General features: G+C 38.0%; 1 protein-coding gene across 2 annotated transcripts; it reads right to left on the minus strand.

Moving 5' to 3' along the window:
• Window positions 1-4624: 4624 nt before the first annotated feature.
• SYAP1 (synapse associated protein 1) lies at window positions 4625-24730 on the minus strand. 2 transcript variants are annotated; one of them, XM_014265198.3, is made up of 9 exons: window positions 24448-24728; window positions 21128-21246; window positions 18933-18999; window positions 17470-17543; window positions 17034-17173; window positions 15334-15479; window positions 11380-11438; window positions 10293-10437; window positions 4625-8781 (listed from the first exon to the last, which is right to left on the minus strand). In XM_014265198.3, exons 1-9 carry the CDS (start codon window positions 24641-24643, stop codon window positions 8654-8656), a joined length of 1074 nt encoding a protein of 357 aa, XP_014120673.2. In that variant the 5' UTR covers window positions 24644-24728; the 3' UTR covers window positions 4625-8653. The 2 variants fall into 2 exon arrangements, with proteins under 2 accessions (XP_014120673.2, XP_074390771.1); XM_074534670.1 differs by lacking the exons at window positions 10293-10437; window positions 11380-11438 and having other exon boundaries at window positions 24448-24730.
• Between the last annotated feature and the right edge of the window lie 23 nt (window positions 24731-24753).

The following is a 24753-nucleotide window of genomic DNA, read 5'->3' on the forward strand; positions in this document are numbered from 1 at the left end:
CCAGCCAGGGAGGCTCACTGGAGATACTCAGTGACAGTCGGCTGCTTATTCTGCAGGAAAACTGGGGCGTGCGAGCGGGGAGAGCGAGTTGCGCAAGGAAGTTGTGCCGGGAGTGGCAGCGCGGGGCAGCCGAGGCCGGGGCTGTCGGCAGCGCTGCCCCTGGGGCTGCCCTGGGAGCCATCGCCCGGCCCCGGCTCCTCCTGCTCGGGGACACCGGGATGAAGGGTCCCGTCTGGGGAAACAGGGATTCGGCACAGGAGCGGAGAATGAAGCTGCCAAAGCACTCCTGCGCTCCCGTGAGCCACCGTCCGTGCCATGTGCACACGTGGTGCTCGGGTGTCGGAGCTGCAGGGGGATAACTTCGTAGAAACAAACATCGTAGAAATACATTACATATGTTTCTGCTTTCCGGGAAAATAAGCTTACCCACTCATATATGACGGGAACTTTGGAGTTACTGAATAAAAATATCACTCTAAACCTCCCTAAGCACTTAATACTTCAGAGAATAGGTCAAGTGTTGGTGTTGAATAAAGTTCTTCAGGGGGGCAGTAACTGCTTAAAATACCTTGTCCTTACATCTTAAATCTAAATTTACTAAAGTATTCAACTATTAATTTTAAGATGAAAAATAATTTTACATTTTTTGTACCATCCTGATCTTTAGATGGAACTTTTGTTACCCCAAAACACTTGTTCTTTTACAAACATGCATAATACTGGGAAAAATTCTTGGAGAAAGGAAGACAGCCCACTCCTCTTCCCCTGCAGAATTTTGTTGTTTTAGTGTTTTCCCTTCCATTTGAGAGTGGCAAGAGGTCCAGTCATCAAACGTGCTCTGTTTGAGGATAGCTCATGAAATACTTAAATAGGGCCTTAAGATTACTTTTAATTTATTCTAAATATTATTTTTTATATGTGTACAAAAAATTTACAAAACATAAATTACTTTTGCACTGTCCCCCTCTCAGACACTTTTTGAATGGAAGGAAGATTAATTGCAAATATAAGCTACTTGGACAGAATGGAATAAAGAACCACAGAGCTGTTGCTGTCTGTAAGAAAATTAATTGTGAGCCCTATTTTGGGTGAATTTGGGTGCCAGGGAAGTTAGCATATATTGTGCAGTAGAAGAAGGCACAAGGCTGATCTGTCAAAGAGAAAAAAGTTTTCTTCAAAAATTATCAGATGTTGAAAAATATATTTCCAGCAGTAATGCTTTTCGCACATGAACTGCATGTCTGAGGTTTTCTTTCTGCTGATAAAGTGACACAGATCAATTATAATTATTTTGTAAAGAAAGGTACTCTTCCTAGTAAGTCAGTTTTTTAGAAGTTCAGGGTTTTTTGAGGATAGCTGATGCAGGTGTAGTGTGAGAAGTACCATCAGGACTCAGATCTCTGGTCCACTGTTTGCCTGCAGTGCTGCTGTCCTCTGGAGAATAACAATGAGAAATTGAATGAAAATAATTACTTTTAGTATTTTAAATTACCTTTAACATTCTCTCCCTGTGTCTCTTCTTGTGCTCATGTGAACATGCTTTCCCTCTTCCCCACTTACCAATAAAGTGCATGTCAACAGGATGGGAAATTTATATTCCATTCCTGCAAGTAAATACAGGTACTGAGAACATATTTTCAGCTGTGCCCTGTAAATGACCTTGCTGGGGGTTGTTCGTGCAATCCTACGCACCAGGAGCAGCTGTTCCACCCAGCTGGCTGCTGCCAAGAAGGTGCAGTGGTCTCAAGTTTTTTGACAGGCAAGAAGCTGAAATTCTAGGAAGATTAGTTGTTTTAAATTATTATTTAGGGATATAACTAGATATCCATTGGTAAAAATCTTTAGTCATCAACTTTTTACAAATTTTTGGAGTAGTCTGTTTTTATGAACTACAGCCAAGTTATGTGGTTATCACCCTGCTTAAGGGTAGTCTGACTTCATGAACCCTCTCCACTTTCCAGCCAGGTTGACACATCTCCTGGGTGCTTCACTGCCCTCACTGCAGAGGCACTCCCAGGCAACTGGGAGAAAAATTAGTTCCTCCATTATGTTTAAACACATCAGCAAGGTGGCAACTAGGACAAGACGTTCCAATCTTTAACCAAAGACAACTGAGAAACTGTGAAATAAAGATAGTATTTCTTTCCTTACAGCATTGTTACAACATGCAATGCAGTCAGGAAACTTTAATTTTGTCCTTTCCTCATGATGATTATGCTAATTCCTTCTATTGAAATTTTGGAGAAGGTAAGGACTATCAGAATTTTTCTTGGAACATTTCCCTCCATGACACTGAGTAGGAGCTGTAATTCTTCCAACTTTACTTTTCACAGAATAACTAATCAAAACTTAAAATGAAGGCAGGAGGGAAATAGAAAAAAATACAAACAAATAAAAAACCCAACCTGAATCACCAGCCTTTACAGGATCCTAAAATTTAGTGGTGGCTAGGGAAGTTGCCTGGGGTCCATTGTGGACAACACTACAAACATGTACTGGCTGAATATATATAGCTACAGATAATAAGAAGTTGAGGTACATGTGGAATGAGATGAAGAGAATACACAAAATAAAACCAGGATGTGTCAGCTGGGTGGTGCTTTCTTGTATGTGCTTGTTGCTTGTCACACCTCACATCCAGAGAATGACCTCCAAAGGTGAGTTTTGAAGAAAGCTGCTGCACACTATTTGGTATATGGAAAACTGCCCCCATTAAAATTTGAAAAGAGTGAAGTTTGAAACTTCTCACTTGACTCAAGAAAGTTAATTTGTGGGACATAGAAAGAAGGCAAAGTCAAGTCCTTCTATGTCACACATTTTTCAGGTAAATTCAAAATCAAAAAGATTTGTCCCCTTCACACATCACTAAATTCTTACTCCACAATACCAGGGAAGTAATGAATTAGTTCTAAAAAAGAGCGGCATTTTTCTACGAATAAGAACAATAGCCAGTTGCATGTTTGTGCAAACATACTTGGCAATAGAATTGGGATGTCAGCCATCAGGACAGGAAGGGGAGCTGTGGCCCCAGGGAGGAGGCAGGAGGTTGGTGTGGGGTTTGGGTGAGCCTGGCACTGCTCACTCTGAAACTGCACCTCTCCTGGCTTACAGCAGCCAGGCTGGGGGCTGACACCCCAGCCAGAAGCTGCTCTTGCACTTGTGCCTTAAACATGCAGGAGATTTTCTTCTTTCTTGCTTCCCCAGCCCAAGGGGATGCAGACCACTCCCTCCTGTAGCCCTTGGCACCTGGCCTCCAAAGCTGGGGTGCCTGCCAGCTCCAGTGGGAACAGTGGCTGGGATGGAGAGTTTGCTAGCTGACTCAGGGCAAACATTATTAGTGGTCTTTGTAATTGCTTATAACCATTCTGTTTTCAACATGTGCTCAGACATGTCAGCTGACTACCAAGTACATCCACAGCCAGAGAAACCCAGAGTGGGTTGGATAACAACATTCTTCCACCTGAAAGATCTTTTGCACCAGTACTTTTGCCTGCTTAGGCAATGGTTCCTGCTTTTTCATGAACATGCCCACTAACTTTTTGACACTACATCCCACCATGAGATTGTTGTTTCCACATCCTCTCCACCCCAATAACATCCTTGCAGCAGGACCTTTCATCCACCCAACACATGATGGGCTTGAAAATCTTGTAACACATGATACAGGATGAAAGGTGGTGATGATACAGCACAACCAAAACTGTTTGATGTTTAAATTGCTGGCATCAAAGGGCATAAGGCCAGCATTAAAACATTTTTGAAGTAAGTGGGACAAGAAGCTGGGTGTATCAACCATTCTCTGGCCATGATTTGACTGTGAGGTAAACAAATTTAATTGGGAAGGAGAGGAAATGCAGAAAAGCAGCAGTTTTATCTGGCTTTTCAACCTTCACATTTCTGTATGGAAACCATAGCCATGAGAAGAAATAAATAAAAGCAACTGCAGAATTAAGGTTTTATGCAGGCAGACAAGTTAAAAAAAAACAAACCACTAAGCACAGTTTTCTTTAGACCATCATATATCAAAGAGAGCATCAAATATTTATTCTTCTAATTTTATATACAGCCCTTAACTAGAGGCGTTTTTCTTGTCTTTCCCTCCTTTGCCAGAATCACACCGAGACACAATAACCTATATGCCTATGTAGTTTTGGGGTAATTATACCTCCCAAGTTTATCTGGAAAGGTTTGTTATAGATTCATGAATTCCTGAATTAGCAAAGGAAAATGTCCCAACCTGTTATAATGAAAACCAATCTTTTAGGAAACAAAGCAAGTGATTTCATTCTTAATTTCTACAGAGTCATCTCATTACAAATAACAGTGTGACTAATGCTAATTATTTTGGTTGTACTTTGTCTTTCAATGGTATCTAGTTCAAAGTAACAGCTGAAAAGTACATGATAATTTCTTTAATATATTTAGACACTATAATACATGTGGGTTTGCTTTTATATGTATTCATGGTCTTGATCTATCAATAAGAAATGCTGGGCTGTACTGAGAATAAAACAGAGCCACACATGTCTTCTGATATTTTTGTAGAAATTTTTGTTTTCTCCATCATTAATTGTAATATATACAAAAAATATAGCAAGAAATCAAATGACTTGCCATTTTGTTAAAAAAAAATTAGAATAATGATCTAACACACGCAAACAATCCACATATTTAAAACAAAGGAGAAAAGCATTGGAAATTAGTATTTTGGAAGAAAAATCTACTAATGGGTAATGTTATTTAAGGCTAGGCTACTGTACTGCTGTTACAGATCTATCACTCAGCTCTTACTGAGACATAATGTCAGGCCAGAGAATACATCCTGTTGACTTCTGCTGAATTGAAACCCAGACCATTATCAGGGTGGTGAATGGTTTTGGTTTTTACCTTTTTTTCTTTTATATATTGTCTGTATTCTTTACACATATATTTGTAGCTTCTTATTGTAGCTTAGCTTCAGCATTTTCCTAGGCAGGAAAACAAAACAAGTTCCTGGATCCCTATGCTGTCTTGGTTGTCCTTAGAAACAAGGTTGAAAACAGCTTTTTGAGACATATTTTTGTAAACAGGGCCGGGTCCCCACTGAAGGTGGGGAGAATTTAGAAGGTACTAGAACTGGGGGGATTACTTCACCAGGTCAGTTGCTAATTGCAGGGCTCTTGTCAGGTATGCCAATTTACAAAATCTATAAAAATCGTACACATGTCACACAGGGCATGCATCTTCAGGGTTTTCCACCAAACCAGCTGTGCACCTGAGGATCCTTATGTAAAGGTACCCCTTTTTATCACCCTAACTGTGTCTGGCTCATATTTTTAGGACCAGAGAAAAAGGCATCAATGGTACAACCACATTCCTGACACAGTCCTGGGACTGAGGGCCTGATGCAGCTGCTACAGCTTAGCACTGCCCAGAGAAGTAACCAGACACACTTTGCTCCTTTCTATCAATAGATATTGCAAGGTAAAAGTCAATAATATGTGAGTGGCCAACAGTTCAAGGATGCATCTCACAGTCCAGCAACACATTCCTGCACATAGGGTTATTTAAATGCACGAGGTTCAAATTGACATCCTGCACTTCAGTATGACATAAATCACCCCACCAACCACCAAGACCACCAAACAGCAAGGAAAAAAATACTGAGACAAAAAATAAAAAAACTAGAGGTTTACTAGAACAATTCAGGAAACTGAAAGCTTTGATTAACTTTGATAACAGATCATCTGTAAGTGATCAAATAAAAACATAGAGGAACTTTTCACTACACTTTTCTTATTTCCAGATTTGACAACCTTTCCTCTTCTTCCAGGACAGATTATTAAATTTTTAAAATTCCATACAGGTATTAACTAATAGCAACTGGAATTATAAACTACTAGTTGAAGATGATTGTTCAGTACACAGAATAAGTGGAAATGCTGGTATCTCAGAGCTATTCTAAGAGACCTACATAATTCCTGGGTGATCTTTGCCCTGTTTCCCAAAAGTTAACTAAAAAAATCTGCGAGTTTATCTTCCAAGAGAGCTTCTTCTCAATGTTTTGAACAACTGCACCTTCTATCACACTGTATCCACAGGATGATGTTATTTACATTCATTTTTGGTTTCATTTTGTAGCACTCTTTTGCTGGATGTTAGCATCTGTGCCATCCCAGTGCTTCTGATTTTGTGATCTTTTATAAGAAAAGATTACACACACTTGCTTATGTAATATACTAATATGACACATCTGGGTACAAAGGCATGCAAAATTCACCACGAACATGAAAAGGTCTGCCTGTGCTCCTCCACTGTGGCAAGTGGAATGCAGAAACTTTCCCCTTTCCCATGCACAATAAGAACAGATAGGCACTTGTAGCACCTACCTAAATGAAAGTCATAGGCCAGGCCTGAAAACTGCAGGATTATGGAGAATTTACTTCAGTTTTCCAGTTTAAAACCAGATACCCAGATTTGAAAATATTAATATGACTTTTGATAAGAGACTTTAAATATCAGAGCTCAAGTCAGATTCAGTCTTGCTACATTATTGTCTTTTTTAAATGCAAATTTAAGCAGTGGGCTGGTTTATTTTATTTTATAGATATAATTGCTTTTCACACAAAAGGGAAAAATGAGCGTTTTATATGAAGAAACCATCTTCTATGAGAAATGGAATTTAATATCTATGACCACTATACAAGTTATGCTAACATGAAAAGAAAGATGAGACTTGATGTGCAAGCCCCATGCAAATAAGGCCATCATACATCTGAAAACATTAGGAATGATCAGGTTTGTTTTTAAGAAAGCAGATTTTTGGAGCAGTGATTCTGGAGCTCTCAGTCATCCAGGGAATATTTGCCCCTATCAGAATAGAACTACCCATCTTTTTAGAAGGTGCCATGTCAAACTGTACAGTAGATAGCTCCTAATATCTCCAGCTTAAATCTACAGCAGTTGTATTTGTCAGGAGTAACCACTGAGCTGTGAATACTTTTTATAAGTATAAGAAATTTAACTTTTGTCATCTTTAATTAATCCCAGATATAAAAGCTCCTTTAGTGCATCTTATTTACTGTGACTTACCTCACGTCTGTAAACTAAGTGAAAAAAATCTAGAAAAATACAAATTGTGCTTAAAATGGTTTGAAGTTGAGAAAGTATATGGCAATGAACTAATTTGAGAAGCCAAATGTATGCAGGTTTAAAACAATTCCTTTTCCATAATGAGAAATAGAGGAGAACTTTCTGTCCAAGTTGCCAATGGAGACAATTTAAAATATTCCTTTCTTACAGTAACAGCAGTGGAAACTACTTAGCTCTTTTCATTTCCCACGGGATGAATATTGACTGAGTAATTACAGCTATAATCTCTTCAGTCTCTTTACAAAAGTTTTCTGCAGAATTATGTCATTAAGACAGAGCTTACTGTATGTAACATGCCTATAATTCAATTGTGCTTAATGGCTCCAACCTACTTAATTTTACCCATTTTCCTTTGTATTTGGAATGTCATTAATGTTTTGTCACAGGAGTTTATGAAATAGATGACAAACTGAACATAAAATTTTAATTTATCTATATATAAAGACACTGACGTAATGGTATAACCACAGGAAACATCCAGATGCCTATGAAGAATCAAAAACCTTTTAGAGAAAAAACCCCTATTTTAAAATTTAAATTCTATGTCTTAAGCACTGTGAAAAAGTGTATTTTTAAAATTTGTGTCTGAAGCATAATTCGTTCCTCACTGCCCTCCCTCCAAAGAAATGAGCCAATCTTATACATATTTACAATATTTAATGAAGATATCCAAACCAGTGAAAGTTTTCACATAAATGTTTCAGCACTTAAAATTAAAGAGAAGCATTTAATTTGCTCTCAGCTAAGACAGTAAAATTAAATGGAAACATAACAACCTTCTGCAGAAAGAATGCATTAAAACATTTGTCTCTGTGGGGAAAGGCAGTATCTCAATATGATTAACAAACCCAAATTTAATTCAAGCAGTTACTAACTCTACTAATTTAAATGCTTAAGTGTTTGCTGCCTGACTGATAAATAATCAGCTTCTTTTGGATTCTGCATTAGTGTGTTTTACCAAATCCTTGAAGGTTATTCAGTAGGGTTTTCTATAATTTCTTTGGCTACATACATTAAGGAAGTTAAATACATGTGAAATCTACCAACTATAAGTACCTTAAAAATAGTACACATTTACAGATTATACAGGAATCAGAGTGCAAATATCAAGAGAGAATTGTTGTCAAGGACTAAGTTACTTACAACATTCATTTTTACATCCTAAACAGAAGGCTGTGGACAAAAAAAAAATGCAATTCTTAGATTTAGAAATCTCTTCGAAGAGCTTCTTGATCATCTAAAAATGCCTCAAACTGAACCACTGCTTCATGTATTAATGTTATCACTTTTAATTATAACCTGCAGTATCTGCCTCCTCTTTTTTTTTTCTTTTGAAGAATATAGAAGTTCAGAAACTGCTCATATAAAGAACAGACATACTGGTTGTATTCCCATATGGAATTATAATGACTTTAGATTCTTTTATGTCTTCTGAAGATATTTTTGTAAGCAAAATATGAAAGCAGAAATCCATGTCAGTCCTCCAAAAGAGCTTTGGGTTATAGTGATTTTGTGAAAACGTTTAATTTTCTTCTTGCAGCATTTCTTCTATTTCTTTATCCCAGTTTTCATCATGCTTTTCTGATTCTGTCACCACCTCATACTCTTGAAGCTCTTGTTGTAATTCCTTTTCCCAATCAGCAGTTTCTTCTAAAAGAGAAAAAAAGATGTGTAAGAATTTGACAGATAATATTGTATGTTGCTTATTTACATAAAACTAGATATATTTGCACTGAATCTGTCTTATATCCTCTAAACTTTATGGACTATTCTCCTTAGAAACAAAAGGAACTTCAGAAATTTCACCTTCTTATTGATCACAAATAGGAAGGTGAAATTTCTGAAGTTCCTTTTTTAAAAATTAAATTAAATATTTTAATTAATTAATACACAATATAATGCCTATATGCATACTATAATAAAGATATGAACAGCAAATACACAGCTAAGTCACTATGAGTGTCCCTTTGCAAGATCATTTTCTACAATCTTTCACTCTGCTTTCAACTGAATCTCCCTTTACAATTTTAAATTCCCACAAAAAAAAATAAAGTTGGTAAAAGTGTGGATATACTGTTATGGAAAAAAGAAATCAAGATCAAATACCGTGGCTGGTTTACAACAAAAAAGGTACTCTCCTCACTAACATTTTAAACACTTTTCTCACTAGGCTAGGCAAGCTCATTTAATCAGGGTTAAAGGTAATCATATTTCATACTTCAGGGCAAAAAATTAGTCAGAAGGCATTCCTGTGTTGTTAATCTCTGTTTTAATTAGCTCTGCCTATCACAGGCAGGAGTGTGGGGGAGGAGAGGGCGTTCACGTGTTACACGCTGGCTGGTGCTTCAGCCTGGTACGCAATTCCAGAGTCCAAATCAGCTCAGGCCAGCTGAGATTGCTCTGAACAAGTAACACATTAATGACCTATTAAAACACCTTAATCAAAGAACTAGATGCAAGAAAATCCAAAGCACATTCTAAAAAAATTCTTCAAATTTTGTAATCAGCATCTGCATATATAAGTGTTGTCGAAGTAAATTATCTATGGCCAGAGTCACATCTTCACAGGCTGTTTTTATGCTCTTTACACTGATACTAGTTCTTCTGAATTATTTTAATTAATAAGCTTCACTTAATTCTTATAATTATTCGCAAACTATTTGTTAAATTTTAAGTGTTCCAAATGCCTATAAACCTTTATAGGGAGAAGCCTGAATCTTCAAACTCATAGTCTGGTGCAAAAGTTGCCTTTTTAGCTGGTGCCAAAAGAAGAAAACAGAGCCTGACTTTCAAATACTGTACTTTACCTACAAGGATGTCAGTTAAAGAAAACAGTTCACATGCAGAAGAACCTATGAAAGACAAAGGAGGAGATAAAAAGAAAAAATACCCCACACTCACTTTCATCAAAGAGTGACCTCAAACTGTTAAGTTCTTTGGATTTAAAGCCCTCACAGTTAATATTCTATGTAAGATGTGGTTTGATCATGGCAAAAATGATCATTAATTTCTGCAATATCTCATTGAAGGTTGTTTCGTACACTTTTGAAAAAATGTTCACAGATCTACTTTTCTAAATTGAATTACAGCATTTTTTTTCTTTTAAATCAACCTGTCTTAGAATTGCTCTATGCAAGAAACAGAGGTAATAGTAGCTTTACCTTCTACTACTGAAGTCTCTTTCTTTTTGTCTAGCACTAGTTGTTCCATTTCTTTTCTTAGATCTTCTTGATTCAGGTTACAGGTATCAAAAGCATCACTCACAAATTCTGATACACCTGGACTTGTGGAAATCTCTTCCTCATCCTGCAACAAGACACTTCAGTACAAACTTATCCAGACAGAGTAAAATAGTCACCAATACGTACTTCCACTTATGTGACTGCTTTTAACTAGAGTTGGCAAAAGCCAAGCACATTACTGTCACAACTATTTTTCTTTACTGGCTAATTTTCCTTACAAGTATTTTTGTACAAACAAAAGTGTTAGATAGCTGTACTGAAAATTATTTCGTTTACATTCTAGGCTTTTTGTGTTGTCTTAACAACTTTAATTCTGAGTTTGTAATCTTCAGAAACAATAATAAACCTCAGAGTGGTTTAGAACAGGACTTAAACATTAAAAATGTGACCACAATTCAGTAACATCAAACTAAGATTAAGAGGGGACAGTTCTTTGGACATCTTTGCCTGCTGCATATTATTGGCAAGTGAATGCACAGCTCTGCTTCTGCCAAGAGTGTTCTCTGGCACCAATTTTACAATCCAGAAATAAACAAAGGTCATTTTGTGTCTAAGGTAAAGGCTTTTGCAGTACCAAGCAAAAGTGAAATAGAACAGTGTTACTATTGCAATGCATCATTTAGATTCCTTACACTTCAGCCTGACTACTGCTTGAAGAGTTGGACAGAACATGGCACACAAATATATTTTTATCAAGGTACTGCTCATGTCTCAATACAATGCTAACATTCTACTCCCAAACATTTTGGAAATTTCACTCTTGACAGTAAAATCACATAATGTGCAGGGAAATATTCTTCAGATAAACTACTGTTTCTGCTACTAAAAATGAGTTTCAAGATTATATGCTGAAAATTATTATCACAGCAAAGCAGCAGCAGATTAGGGCTGTCAGATACTATATTATTATGGTTTCATAGCAGAACTTACTCAAAAAGATGATAATTGCTTATTAAGGAACAGCCTCATGTACTAAGTCCCAGATAAAATAAAACAGCATTTTTACCTCTTGTGATTTTATTTGAGGCTTTATCGTAACAGGCGGTGTTTTTGGCCGTACTGTTTCTATCAAGGGAAAAAAAGGTAGATAACATTTAAATATTTAAAAATCTAATTTAATTTGCATAGTTGTTGAGTATACAAGGAAATACTGTATTTTAAGGAATCCTTGTGGTTAAAGGCTGAATTTAGCCACAGGTGAACCATTCTCAAACACAAAGCAAACCAATTTTCTATTGTTAATCAAGACAAATTTAGCAAGCCATTTCCTATTATGGCTCCAAACTTAATAGACAGGATCCCTCCAACCCTCAAAAGGACACCCCAGGATCTTTAAAGTTACAAGTGCATAAACTTATAAGTTTAAGTTTTAAACTCATGAAGTCCAGTCAGTGTCTATCACAGAAGTTTTCAAACTCCCCTGGCTGGGTTCTACTGCTGACATGGGTGCCAGTCATCTCTTGGGCAGACCAGACTGCCCATGTACTATGCACACCCCTAAGGGCACATGGGAACAGTGCTCTGCAGCCTTACTTTCACACAGGCAAAGGAAGTCACTGAGAAACAAACCCTAGAAGCTGGTCTCAATTTCCTAAGAAAACCTGGTGTGTATTCTGTATTTAGAGCACGGTGCTAGGAAGACAATGACTGTTTACAAGCAAGGTTAGATCTTTTCCCTGGCAGGTAAAGGAATGCCCCAGCTTTTTCTCTCTCAGGGGACAGGAGTTACAATGAAGAGCCAGGTGGCTGCAAGAACAGTTAACATTCAGGGGAGGCTGTGGTAGTGGTCAAGTGCTTGCTTAGCAGTTCTCTTTGCTTAAACATGCAAGGCAGCTCTGAGCTTGCAGCTCTGCTTTCTACAGGGTGCCCAGCTGGATCCTTCCTGCTAACTCAGCAATTTCTCATTCTTTGTGTTTAATTTTTAAAATTAAGGTCAGTTTTAATTAAAATCATTCCCTAATTGGTAGCTGTCCCTGCTTTTATAGCTCATCTACTCAATGCCCACTGCTCTGTCCCATCTTCTCTCTTTCTTCCTCTTTCCTGTCTCCAGAGAGTCTCACTGCACCCAAAGAGGCTCCAGCATTCCCTGCCAGGGGAAGCTGTAGGACATGGCAGTAACTGTTTGCTGCTCAAGAGAGGGGCCTCACACCCCACCTGCTGCTCTGGTGCAGGTGGGACACAGCTGCTCTGCCCTGGGCCATGTCCCCATCAGGTGTGACTGATGTACCATTAGCACCATTCTGGACTACAGGCCTGCCATCATCTCCTCCATTGCAGTGTGCTCTCATCCCAAGGTGACTTACTCCCTAGCTACAGAGCTGCTAATACCTATAGAAGGGCTAGAATTTGGCATTTTGTTATAGGTCTTATATGGTCTTTACACTAGAATGTGGAATTTCTTCCATTTTCCTTTCCCATCAACCATGCTTATTTAACTTTCTGAAAATAGCAGCTAAGGAGGAGACACAGAAATGGAAGGCTAACAATTCTATTTTATAGACACTCAGCTTTAAGAAGAAACCCTGAACATTATGAAGAACTACCAACAGGCAATTACTTCCAGCTTTAGCCTCCAATTAGGGAATCCAACTTTCAAAAGGTTAAACCAAAAATATCATGTATGATTCACAGCTTGCCAAATCTGCAATTTCTGAGTCAAACAAAACATGCATTTACTACAGTCTGGTACATGTATCTTTGCCATTACAGAACATGCAGTCATTAGGAAATCTATCTGCATATCCCATACTGATGGTTTGAACTGTAGAAGAGCTGCAACAGGCCAAAAGACAATGGAGCTTTTTGGTTTTTTTTAAATGGAGATATGTTTTGCTTTAGTCACAACGGGAATTTTACTAGAATCCAGCAACTTTCAATTTGACTGAATGGTACTTTCCAAGGGTTTTGGTGACTCAAACATAACATTTCTGTTGTTCAATAGGATCAGATGCAGTCTCTCCTGCCAAGTTGAGACACTTCAGTCATAACAGCCATAGTTTTGGGACAGTAAACAACTGTCCTGAATAAAAGCAGTGGGAATTGGTGCCTCTTGGTCTACAGTATAGTCTGGAGTTGCCTGTTCTGTCAGCATTGCTTGGATGACAATGCTGACAGGACAGGCTACTGCAGAATCTACTCAGAGAAAACTCCTTTTTCCACTCTACATGGGGACCCTGCCTAGGCTGACACAGGCACACTCCAAACAAAATCTATGAGAAGCATGAGACAAACTGACAACAAAGGCACATGGGCAGCATGGAAGCCCAGCTTTGTAATTCCATCCGTAGCCTCCCCTTCACCCCAAAGTTCTGCTCCTTGGATGGGCAGCTAAGGCCTGAGTAACCTCAGTTTAGACTGTGCACAAGATCACTTAAGCTGTACAAAAAAAACTGTGAAAAAGTCTGTAAAAAGAAAAAGAAAGGTGACTCAAGCAGAAAAATATCTATATATTAAAGATATTATATAATAAGAGGAGGAAACAGAAGTTAATTTGGCAGCAATCACCTGACTGAAAGTCAGGCCAGCAGTGTCAACAGGACATAAATATTACTGGACTTCATGGATGACAATTCCTTGATATTGGGGATATGAGAACCATTCCAAGGTGCAGAAAAGGCTTTGCCCTTCTGCTCAATGCCTACCCAGCCTGCCAAGATCCTTCAGGTGCCTTACTGGGGTAGTGAGTGTACCTAGGTTAGGCTAAGATTTAACGAGCTACTGGTTATCTTTTGTGTTTCTGCAATAATTAACTGCTTTATACTCTTTAAGCCATAGATATTCCTGCTTGCAGAATCTATTCACATGCAAAGAGGTGCAGTGGTTTGTAAGAGGGTCAGTAAGAATCACCTGTAGAAACTGATCAATGTAACTGAAGACAGCTTTGTTGAAGCAGCTTTTTAATCTCAAGGTTGAATCCCAGGGAGCCTCCTGGCCCCCTTTTTTTCTGTTTCCACAATACATTATGGGCCTTTGCACACCCTGCACTCCAGCACCACAGCAGTTCTACCCCTGTATCACTCACTCAGTAACTTCTGTTTGGCATGAGGGATGAGCAAAAGCCAAGAGCAATCCATACGCCAGCTAGCTGGGTTGGCTAGTGCCTGTTGTCTGGTCAAGTGAACCAAAGGTATCTCCTACTTCTTTCTGACAGGTAAAAAAATCACACCTAAGGCCACTAATGGTGATGAGCTGTCATAAGCCAAGTACAACACTTCTCCTCTTGAGACTTCCGCTCATCTAACAAAGTTGGCTGAAACTGGAAAACAGCTTAAAAGCACCAGGAGCCTTCTCTACACAAAGACACCAAGTATGGTGAGAGAAGCCTTCATTTAATAGGCAATCCAGGATAAAAAAAGTGATAGCAACCTGATGTATACAGTGAACATTTGTTGATGCCTAAAGATTTTCAGTTTTTTAAAATAAATTTGTAGCTCTGCACATTTTTAATAAACAGCTGTATAGTTTCTAGCACTTTCTCACACTTTGGAACACTAATTACCCTTTCTCACATATTATGCCACATTCCTGAAATTCTGTTTGGTCAAGAAAAAGAGTTTCTAACAAGCACGTCCTGCTTTGCAGGATTTTGGCACCTGGGCCGAAATAATAAGATACTTTGTAGATTAACACCATATAGGGCTAAGAATCCTTGGAGGGGCTCCAATGGGGCAGATCCAAGGGGGGGTTACAGGGCAAGTGTTCTCCTATTGGACGTACTTGCTAAACATTATAATTAATTAAACTTATAAAAACTGCGAAAATTTGATGCTGCACATGCATATAGGTATTATATGTGCAACTGAAAGCTTTCATTAAAAGATTGCTCTTTATGTTATCAATTTTAATACTGTTTGAAAAATGTTTCTTCTCTCTTACTGAATGAAAAATTCTCTCTTTCTGATTTTAGACAACAGCATTACACTGAGTTAATGAACTGTGCTAAAACAAATGTTTCCCATACCTTTCAGCTCATTGTCCTCTTCTCTGCCTTTGCTCTCCTCCTTTCCTGCTGCTTGCTGTTGAGCTGCAAGCGCTGTGAGTTGTGCAGACTGTTTAATTAGGGACACCCTGTAGAAATAATTTCTCCAGAACACCTCTTCCTTTACACTAGAGAGAACAAACAGATTTTGATTATTACATTTGGAATATGGTTCCTTTTACCATCTAGCAGTGAAATAAAATTATATATGTAGCGAGAAGGAATAGACATAGCTGATATTTAAGAAAAATCGTAAAAAAGAAATTTGTGACATTAACACATTTTAGGAAGTCCATCATTTAGAAGTTCCTGATCTCTCACAAGACATTTTCAATTGACTTGAATGTACAATAGTAATGTTATAACTCTAGAAAAAGCTTAACAATATGCAGTAATATATGGCATGAAAAAATATTATGCTGTTCCATCTCTCCTGACAAATTATGTAAACAAACCCAACAAGCCAAACAACCCCGTTCTCTTCCCCTCCGAGCCAAACCCTCTATTATTGTCAAACTATATTTGTCTACAACTTCCCTAGACATCAGGTGGAACTGGAACATCTATGGTGGCAGAAGCCAATCCCAGATTGCAGCAGTACTACTTCACTACGTGCACATCTTTCAGCACATCCACAGAACCTACAGTAACCAGAAACATCTGGAAATCTTGGGAATGACTAGCTGTGGTAAGTGGCAGACTATCCCCTACCTCAGGTAACATTTCCCTCTGAAATTCCTCCAGCAAGAAAGACAAGATCCAATTTTAACCCACAGACAACAGAAGGCAGAAATGGCAAGAGCTGTGGGGAGGAACTCGTGTAAGCTGAGAAAGAATGAAGTTACCTTCACACCTATTCAGGCAAACAGTGACTGAGACTAAGAACAGGCAAAACAAATATTAAGCAATGTTGTAGAATAGGCAAGGCTAGCATGACCAAAGGCTGAAGACAGCATCAGAGAATATGGGCAGATCTTCAGAACTGACAGAAGAAGGTAAACAGAATGAGGAACTGCTGAGGTTAAAAAAGGAGAAGATTTGAGACAGAAAATGTCACAAGGAAAGATTTTCTTTCCGTTTTCATCCTTAGACAAGGAGACTAATGTTGGGAACTCTCCCTTAAATAGAAAGAGGAGTTGAGAAATAAGTGTTTGGAACAGAGTATGGGACTGGACAAGGAATAACATCTCCAGAATAAAGCTCTGCAACACAGAGCTTTTCCCATATCCTATCCAAATCCAGTTTTTCTTGCTTGCATTGCTGCTTTTTTGTGACACATTCTATTACCATTTCTCTAGGGGCAGTGTCTGACTATCTGTAATCACCTATCTGGGATGTCAGTTACACCAACAGATCTGAACATTTTGATTGCTGCCTTTACCTTTCTTTGAAGACAAAAAAATCACAAAATTTAGCACACTGGACATGGCAATACTGAGGACCTCTCCCATACTTAAGTCAACAGGTCCTTACTAGTTCTGTCTCACAGATACACTTTTTTTCTTATCTCAAACTGCTAAACTGCAACGCACGTGCAATACTGCATGTCTTAGACACCAGCATAAAAATATATGTACACATTGGAAGTGTGTGTGAAGGAAGTGAAAGGAACAAATAGTAACTTCTGAGTATTTACAGACATTAAAAGCATGATGGTAGACTTACCAGAAGAAATTACTTACTGTTTGGGAACAAGGTCAAACCTCATCCTATTGAGAAGCTCATCTTCTTGTAACATGACCAGTGCAACAGGGTACATTTGATCAAAGTCAAAATGAAACTGCACACCTGCTGGGGGATCCCGCAGAAAATTCCGTTTATCCTTTGAAGAACATATTTATAGCCATTAAATGATATCAGAAAAAGGACATCATATTTCACACACAAGAGCAGCAAAGCAATCTGTAAAGCCTTTATAAAAATAAAACCTATATTGAGAATCTGCTTGGGTCAAGTTGAAAATGATAGAGCTATTTACTCTTGCACATGGTTCGTGTGGTGACAGACATATTAAAAGTATCTTGAAAACACATCATTTAATAAACTTACTTAAAAAACCCAGTAGTTTAAATTTCTCCACGAGAAAACTGCAAATCTTACAGGAAATTAAATACTTACTGCTGATAAAGCCAGTATTTGTTGTTGAATTGTCTCTTCTTCATTGCTGTCTACCCAGGGAGGCACTGCTGCTTCTAGTATTGAAAGGACAAAGACAATTCATGTATATTACTTGAAAAAAACCCACTCCAAATAACAGACCTTATATAAGGTAACAGTGTCACAAAAGTAAGCAGAATTACATCATTGTGTCACAGTTACTCTCACTGGCCAAGTCATTGTGTCTTTTTCCTAAGTTCCTAGTGTAAGAGAGAAACCCTAGGAATAGATCTTTGCTTATCAGAAGTAAAAAAACCCCAAACAAACAAAACAACAACTAAATAGTTGCTGATCTCTGTAACTGTAAAAATAAATCTGTGGGGATTTCTTTGTAGCATGCACCAGTCAGAATTTGGTGCCTCTTAGTTTAGCTACTGAAGTAGTGCTGCATAACTGGTTAAAGTGACAACAAAAAGTATTTCCAAAATGTGTAAACTTTGTCTAAATTAAGTTTGCAAAGTCACTTACACCCAGAAGACACCAATTCTTTAACAATGGAGAAAAATGTTATAAATTTGTTATGAATTACAACCTGTTATACACTGAGTACGTCTACTCCAGTTCAGCTGGTCTTTATTGTTATTGCCAATACTTTCAAAATAGTTCTTTGGGCTGTACAGAGAGGAAAATAAACTACTGTAGATGTATAGATATTTATCAATCTCTTCACTACCAATGCAAATTCAGCCTACAGAGACAATTTGATGCATCTGTAGCTGATAAATAACTGTTATGCCCTTAAACTAACAAAACTTAACAGCACTTATTTGCCTGTGCAGCTGATATCAGCAAGATCTTTCACCCACATGGATCCACACCAGATGCTGATCCTTCTTTCAGTCAGGCCATCTGTCACTCCTCCTTTGGCCAATCTAGCTACCTATTTTCATGAAGCTTTTAGAAATAGATTAAGAGAATCCCAAGTTTACTAACAGGCAAAAAGACAGAAATACAGACAACACAATCCCATAAACAATCTTGCAAGAAGAAACTGAACTAACATACTAACTAAAAACACCATGAAAAATTTTATCACAATCCATTAAAACCAGCTCATTTTAAAGATTAACAGAGACACTACATACTCAAACTGTCAGAAATTATTGCATTCAGGTAACATAAAAAAAAATAAAAGTCAATGATTAAACACAATGTGAGAAAACTTTGCTAGCATGGTGATCTTTGAGTTTATTTCACAAAGCAGAATTTGGTTAAAAAGCAAATCTAAGCCAACTACATAATGTAACACTAACCTCACTTAAAAATACAATCTTCCTATTCCATCACAAGCATTAACCTCTGTCCTAATGTATTTAATGAAATAGTGTTTTGATAGATTAGATTTAGATACAGCTCAATTATCCAGCATTCAGCAAGGTTTCACTTATGTGATGTTAGACATCATCCAAAAAAGCATACATTACCTGATTTTTTGGTTTGCTGCTCTTGGACAAATTTCTTCTGTTCCTTCTGAAAATCTCCAATAATTGTCTAAAACAAAAATTAGGGAAGCACAATTAAAAGAAAATTAAAAATCAGTCTTCTTTAAACTTTTGATTTTGCATTTAAAACTATTGTGTATGCTTTCAAGATTATATTTATAGTTTTATCAATTTCAGGGAACAAGGAAAAAAATAAGTAAAATCTTAGCTGATAATTTGAACATTGGCATATCCACGCACTGTCTTGTCTAAAACAGAGCCAACACAGACTGTTTAGACTTATTTAAACGTGTTTTTAAAGCACTAACATGTAGAGATACTCTTGGCCTTACAGAAGTTTCAAGAGTTGCCTAAGAAATACATCCACAGCAAGAAACTGGACTTTCAAAATTGTAAAGTTGCATTTCAGAACACCTGCTTAGCTGAAATAAAATAGCTTCTCCACTTATGTTGTTGACAATTTTTCATTTTAAAAAAATCATGTTTAGAAATATTCTATATTGAAATTAGAATTTAAAAAATGGAGAATGGTCTCAGAATTTGGTATGCCATAATCTAGAGCTAAGCATGCAAATGTTCTGTGGTTGAAAGCAGAAACAAAAAAGATTAAGCTAGAAATGAATACTTAAACCCCTCACAAAAATACAACTTTTATGTTGTGAGGTCTATGGATTAACAAGTTGCCAAAATGCACAGAAGTCTTCAAGCTAAAGCCTGATAAATTCCGTACTTCTTTTTTTCTTCAGTGACCCAGTATTTCAGTTTAAGATTACTATCAGTGAGAGAAGTGTCAGTTATACAAACAGATTATTGTGGTTCCTTCTGGTTTAAAATTATGTTAATTATGTTAATTTTTTTTTCTACTTATGGAATAAAATAATTTATATGGTATAAGAAGAAAGCTTTATGATGATGCAGGTATAATCCTGTTTTTCCTGTATGTAATACTGATTAATCGAAACAGGGAATTTATACTCCTCTACTCCTCCAATTCAGAAAAAAGAAAATGGTATTTTTGGCATAAAATATACTGTAGGTAGTTGGCTACAGTTTCTCAGGAGCATTATTATTAGTGTATTAAATTAACAAATAACCTTGTTAATTGACTTTTCCACTTTGATGTAGATCAATATTACATTAGACTCTGATATTACTGTAGAAGGAAACAGATCTCTGCTATAATTGTATAGACAAGTGTCTATGAAATCTGAAGACAAAATGTAAAATGCGATCACAATAGAAATTGATTAGATGGAAGACAACGAAAACTAATTATATCAAGAAATAGGATTCTGTTGTATTAAACAATAAACAGGCAATGCTGTAGTTCCCCAGAAGGGCTGTCTGAGAGACAGGAGCAGGAAAAGGGGTTTGCTGTGTCAGACACTCCTGGATGCACAGTCCCACTACTGCTGGGATGGTTTTGACCAGTTCCCTTTCCCTTCCCTTCCCAGATACTCTCAATAGCAAACACAGAACACTTCATGGCATTTATTGCTGCCTTTTTCTTTTTTTCTTTTCCTTCTGCCAGGTTTGTGGCTTGAAGCACTGGAAGAACACTTGATGGCACAAGTTAAGCAACAGGAGCTGACAGGAACAGAGAGGGCAAGAAGAGGGCAGGGTCAGGGTGGGGAGAAGAACAGGACAGTAACAAAGTGTTTCCATAGCTCACTGGTTCTTATGGAGCTGTACCTGTATAACCCAGGTGCTAGGATACAATATATACAATGCCAGGCTAATTTTGACTTCTGCCTTTAAGGTGCAAGCTACCTCACTGCTTTTTCCAACTAAATATGCTGTGGGGCAAAAAGAAACCAGTCCAGACATCTTGGGACAGACATTCTCCAAATGCCTGTCTCAAATTCTTCCAGCCCTTCCACCTATCAGCATTTTTCATATTTTCTTCTGGTCTTTCTCCAGTCTGTCAACATCCTAAGGGAAGTGAACAAACACGGCTGCAGCATTGAGAAAAACAGGGTGACCATTTTTTGGAAACTCTACCGTGTATAAACATTTCAGTCACATCATTCTTCATGACAAGAGATGCAGTGTATCTCTTGAAAGACATAATATCTAAAGACAGTTTAAGGAAATGTTATCAAATGCCAGATAGGTCACATGTTGTAACAATGGTAAGCAAACAGATATTTCAGATCATGTGTCTAGAAATAAATTACCTTATCGATGATACTGTCAATTTTTCCTTCTTCCACAGACTTCTTTATTGTCTGGGCTGTTTCAGCAACAGACTCAGATATCTTTTTTGTAGCAGCAGAGGCAAAATTGAAGAGGTAACCTTTCAGAGACAAAAAACCAAAGACCTGAGAATAGATTTCTTTACATCCACTTCTCTTCCTACATTTATTTTATCTTCTCTTTAGATGTTTGGATACTTACTTAAAAGTTTCTTTCAAAATAACTTAACCCAGCTTCTGGCCTACAAAAAACTAAAATTCTATTTATCCTTTTCTGGTTTATATTCTTTAATGATTATGATAATCACAACTTTCTGTAAATCAATATTTACAAATTATACACAAACCTTGTTTACTAAATCAAACACTGCTAAGGTCCTTGAAATACTCCTTTCCAATGAGTTTTCTGAAGCAACATGTCTTTCCTGCTTTCATATAAGTATTTTGGAGGCATTAAGCCATAAAGTAACTTAGTCACAGAGTTAAAACATAGAATTATGTTTTAAGAAAATCAACATGCTCAATAAATTCTTATACACTAAGGCAGCAAATCCATGAAAAAATTCAGGCAGGTAACACCTTTAAAAGTCTTAGCATAGAAGCTTGTTGTTGATGTTTGCTCTTATTTATTTTGCATTGTCTTCCTCTAGGAAGAGAAAAGCACTGTGGCCCTGATCACCCTGAGCCATATTTTCTGAAAATATTCAGTGCCAGAACAGCAATGAAGACTATTCTCAAAGACTCACATTCTTTGTATTAGCAGTGCTGAAGTGAACAGAGGTGACAGGGAAAGAACAACATACACATAGCATGGCTGTCTGCATTGTACTATTCTATTTTAATTAGGGAGAACAAACTTGCAAGAAGCAAGATCTATATCATAAACCTTCAGAAACCAGCTTAGAGACAAGTGATTTTAAGCCATTGGTGCTGTTTCTCAGCTAGCATGATGTCACAAGCACTTAATTATAGCCAAATGGCTGCATTGCAACTGCAGTACCTCAGTTGTAGTGCATACATTGTGTCAGTGCCACAGCAAATAAAATACTTGCAGAGGGATCTAGATAGGAACTCCAAACATCAATGGCATGAAATTTCACAATAAATTTCTGGAATACATGCTGGATTCTTTATGTGGAATGAATATAAATTGGGAGAGGAGTGTCTGGAGAGCAGCCCCGCAGAAAGAGATCTGGGGGTGCTGCTTGGTAGTCAACTCAATAGGAGTCACATATTTCAGTTATTCCAGAAAATCACCTTTGATTTCTATACAGGAGGTTGTCAAAAAAAAAAATCTAACAACTAACAAAAAAAATCCCCAAAACAAACAAACTCCACCAAAACCCAGGTCCTCTGTTTCAAAGAAAAGACCACCCTCCTTCTCAAGAACTCTCAAAAAATCCAGTTTCTCTATGGACTAGAAATGTAAAAAATAATCTTATAATAAAAAAAAAAAAGTTAAGAAAAGTTCCTTTAACACATGGTTGTTAGCCACTGGTAGAATGAGTTACTTTGGAACACTGATGCCACCTCTTGGAAAGCTGACTATGCTTTGTGGTGGATAAAATGTTCTCTTGTAATGATATCAGCAAATCAATACCAAAATATGCAGAGGTCTAGCCAAGCCTTAAGACAAATTTTTATATTTAACTTTTGCTTACAAGTCACAGAATGGTGGTAACCAAACATCCTTCAAGTACTTACTAACATCTTTTATACCTATTATCAGGCTTTATAACCCATCACATGATTCAGGTATAAGAAAAGGTAAAGTTCTACATTTTAGACATAGCCACATACATTATTCCCCTTATGAGAGTAGAGGAAGCAGGAACCTTCTGGACTGCTAACTCCTTACCAGCTTTTATTGGCTGTTTCATGTGTCCCTGGAACCTCTATGCAATTGTTTTAGGTGCAAAATGTGCAGAGGCATTTGCTGTCTGGTGACATTCTGGCACTATGGCACAAAGTGAACCCGTGCTGAAGAGCAAAATATTTTTTACTTCCATTAAGGGCAAATATTCTTTTGAACTAAGGTACCTATAAAATTGCAGAAGGGGTGGTACTTAGCCTTAGAGAAATAGGAAGAGTGGTGAAAATAACACTTCCAAATGACTAAGAAACGCATCTTCCATCTTACAAGTGTACACCTGTATTAAGAATATGTATCCAGCAATACTTCTATTATTAGTTCACATTGGCAAAATGCCCATAATTTCTGTAATGACATGATAATTAATGAGCAAAAAAAATGTCTATAAGGCTTCAGTTTTACCAGTAAAATTCTTTATCTGCCAGGACATTCTTTTTACACAGCTACCCAGGTTGTTGGCCATGCACAGATTTCTAGGATTATGTGATAAAACGGCAAGAAAGCCTTTCCACCACAATCTATTCTGGTGTCACAAACAATGGGCCCATTGACCACTAAACCAAATTTTCATTTACAGAGCAAGTTATGGGATGGATCTTTATATAGATCTTACAGTTAGATCTATATTTTAGATGGATCTTTATATAGATCTTATATTTGGATCTTTATATAGATCTCAATTCTTATTCTTCCCAAGAAACTTTATCCTTCCTGAACAATCAGAGGGATCTGCAGATTAGAACAAGCAGAGTCAGCAGCAGGTTAGTGTCAATTTACCACAACAAGACAGGTATTTGACCAAACTACACAGACTGAACTGCTGCAGCTCTGGCTGCCCAAGACAATGGACAGTAAAGAACCAGCTCAGATTAACCTATCAGATGATATTGATCCACAATTTCAGAGCATCAATTTTAAAAATCCCAAAACCCATTCCTTAAAAAAACCCTTAGTAATGAGTATAAGTCTATACTGTGGATTAATTTTATCCAAGAACTCACTACAGTAAAGTAGGGATTTTACTTCTCGCAAGTTACAGCTTTCCCCGTCCCCGGCAGCGTTCAAGGCCAGGCTGGATGGGGCTTTAAGCCTGGTCTAGCAAAAGGCGCCCATGGCAGGGGGGTTGGAATGCGATTATTTTCAAGGTCCTTTCTAACCCAAACCATTCTGTGATTCTAAGACTGCAGACACGTTCAACAAAATCATCAAACCCCATTATTTTCCTATGAAAAAACCACAAATGGCCACAGTGCAATCCACGTAGTACATTACGTAGACATATCTATTCTCTCTACACACAGACCTCCTCCCACAGTGCCAACACAACAGATATTTAAGAAACGCTCTGAAGGAGGCGATAATCGAAAGGCCCTTTGCAGTCTTGTTTCCTTAGCTCTTATTTGAAAGCCGGCATTCCCGACACACTCACTGCCGAATCCCTTGGCCTGGCTGAGCAGCGCCTCCGAGTCCCCCTGCAGCTCGCCCTGCTCCTGCTCCTGCTCGGCCGGCCCTGCCTCCTCCTCCTCACGCTCCTGCTCGGTGGGGCCGCTCCTCTTGCCGGCGGGCAGCAGCTGCTCCTCGCCCGCCCGCTCCAGCCCCAGCCAGCTGCCCAGGCCGCGCAACATGGCTCAGGGGCGGCGGCGGCGCTCGGCCGACCCGGCGCTGCTGCGGAACCCGGGCGGCGCTGAGCGCGGCTTCCGCGTGCGCCACTTCCGCCGGGAGGCGGGGCCGCCAG

Source organism: Zonotrichia albicollis, chromosome 2 (assembly GCF_047830755.1).
Source record: "Zonotrichia albicollis isolate bZonAlb1 chromosome 2, bZonAlb1.hap1, whole genome shotgun sequence".
NCBI lineage: Eukaryota > Metazoa > Chordata > Aves > Passeriformes > Passerellidae > Zonotrichia > Zonotrichia albicollis.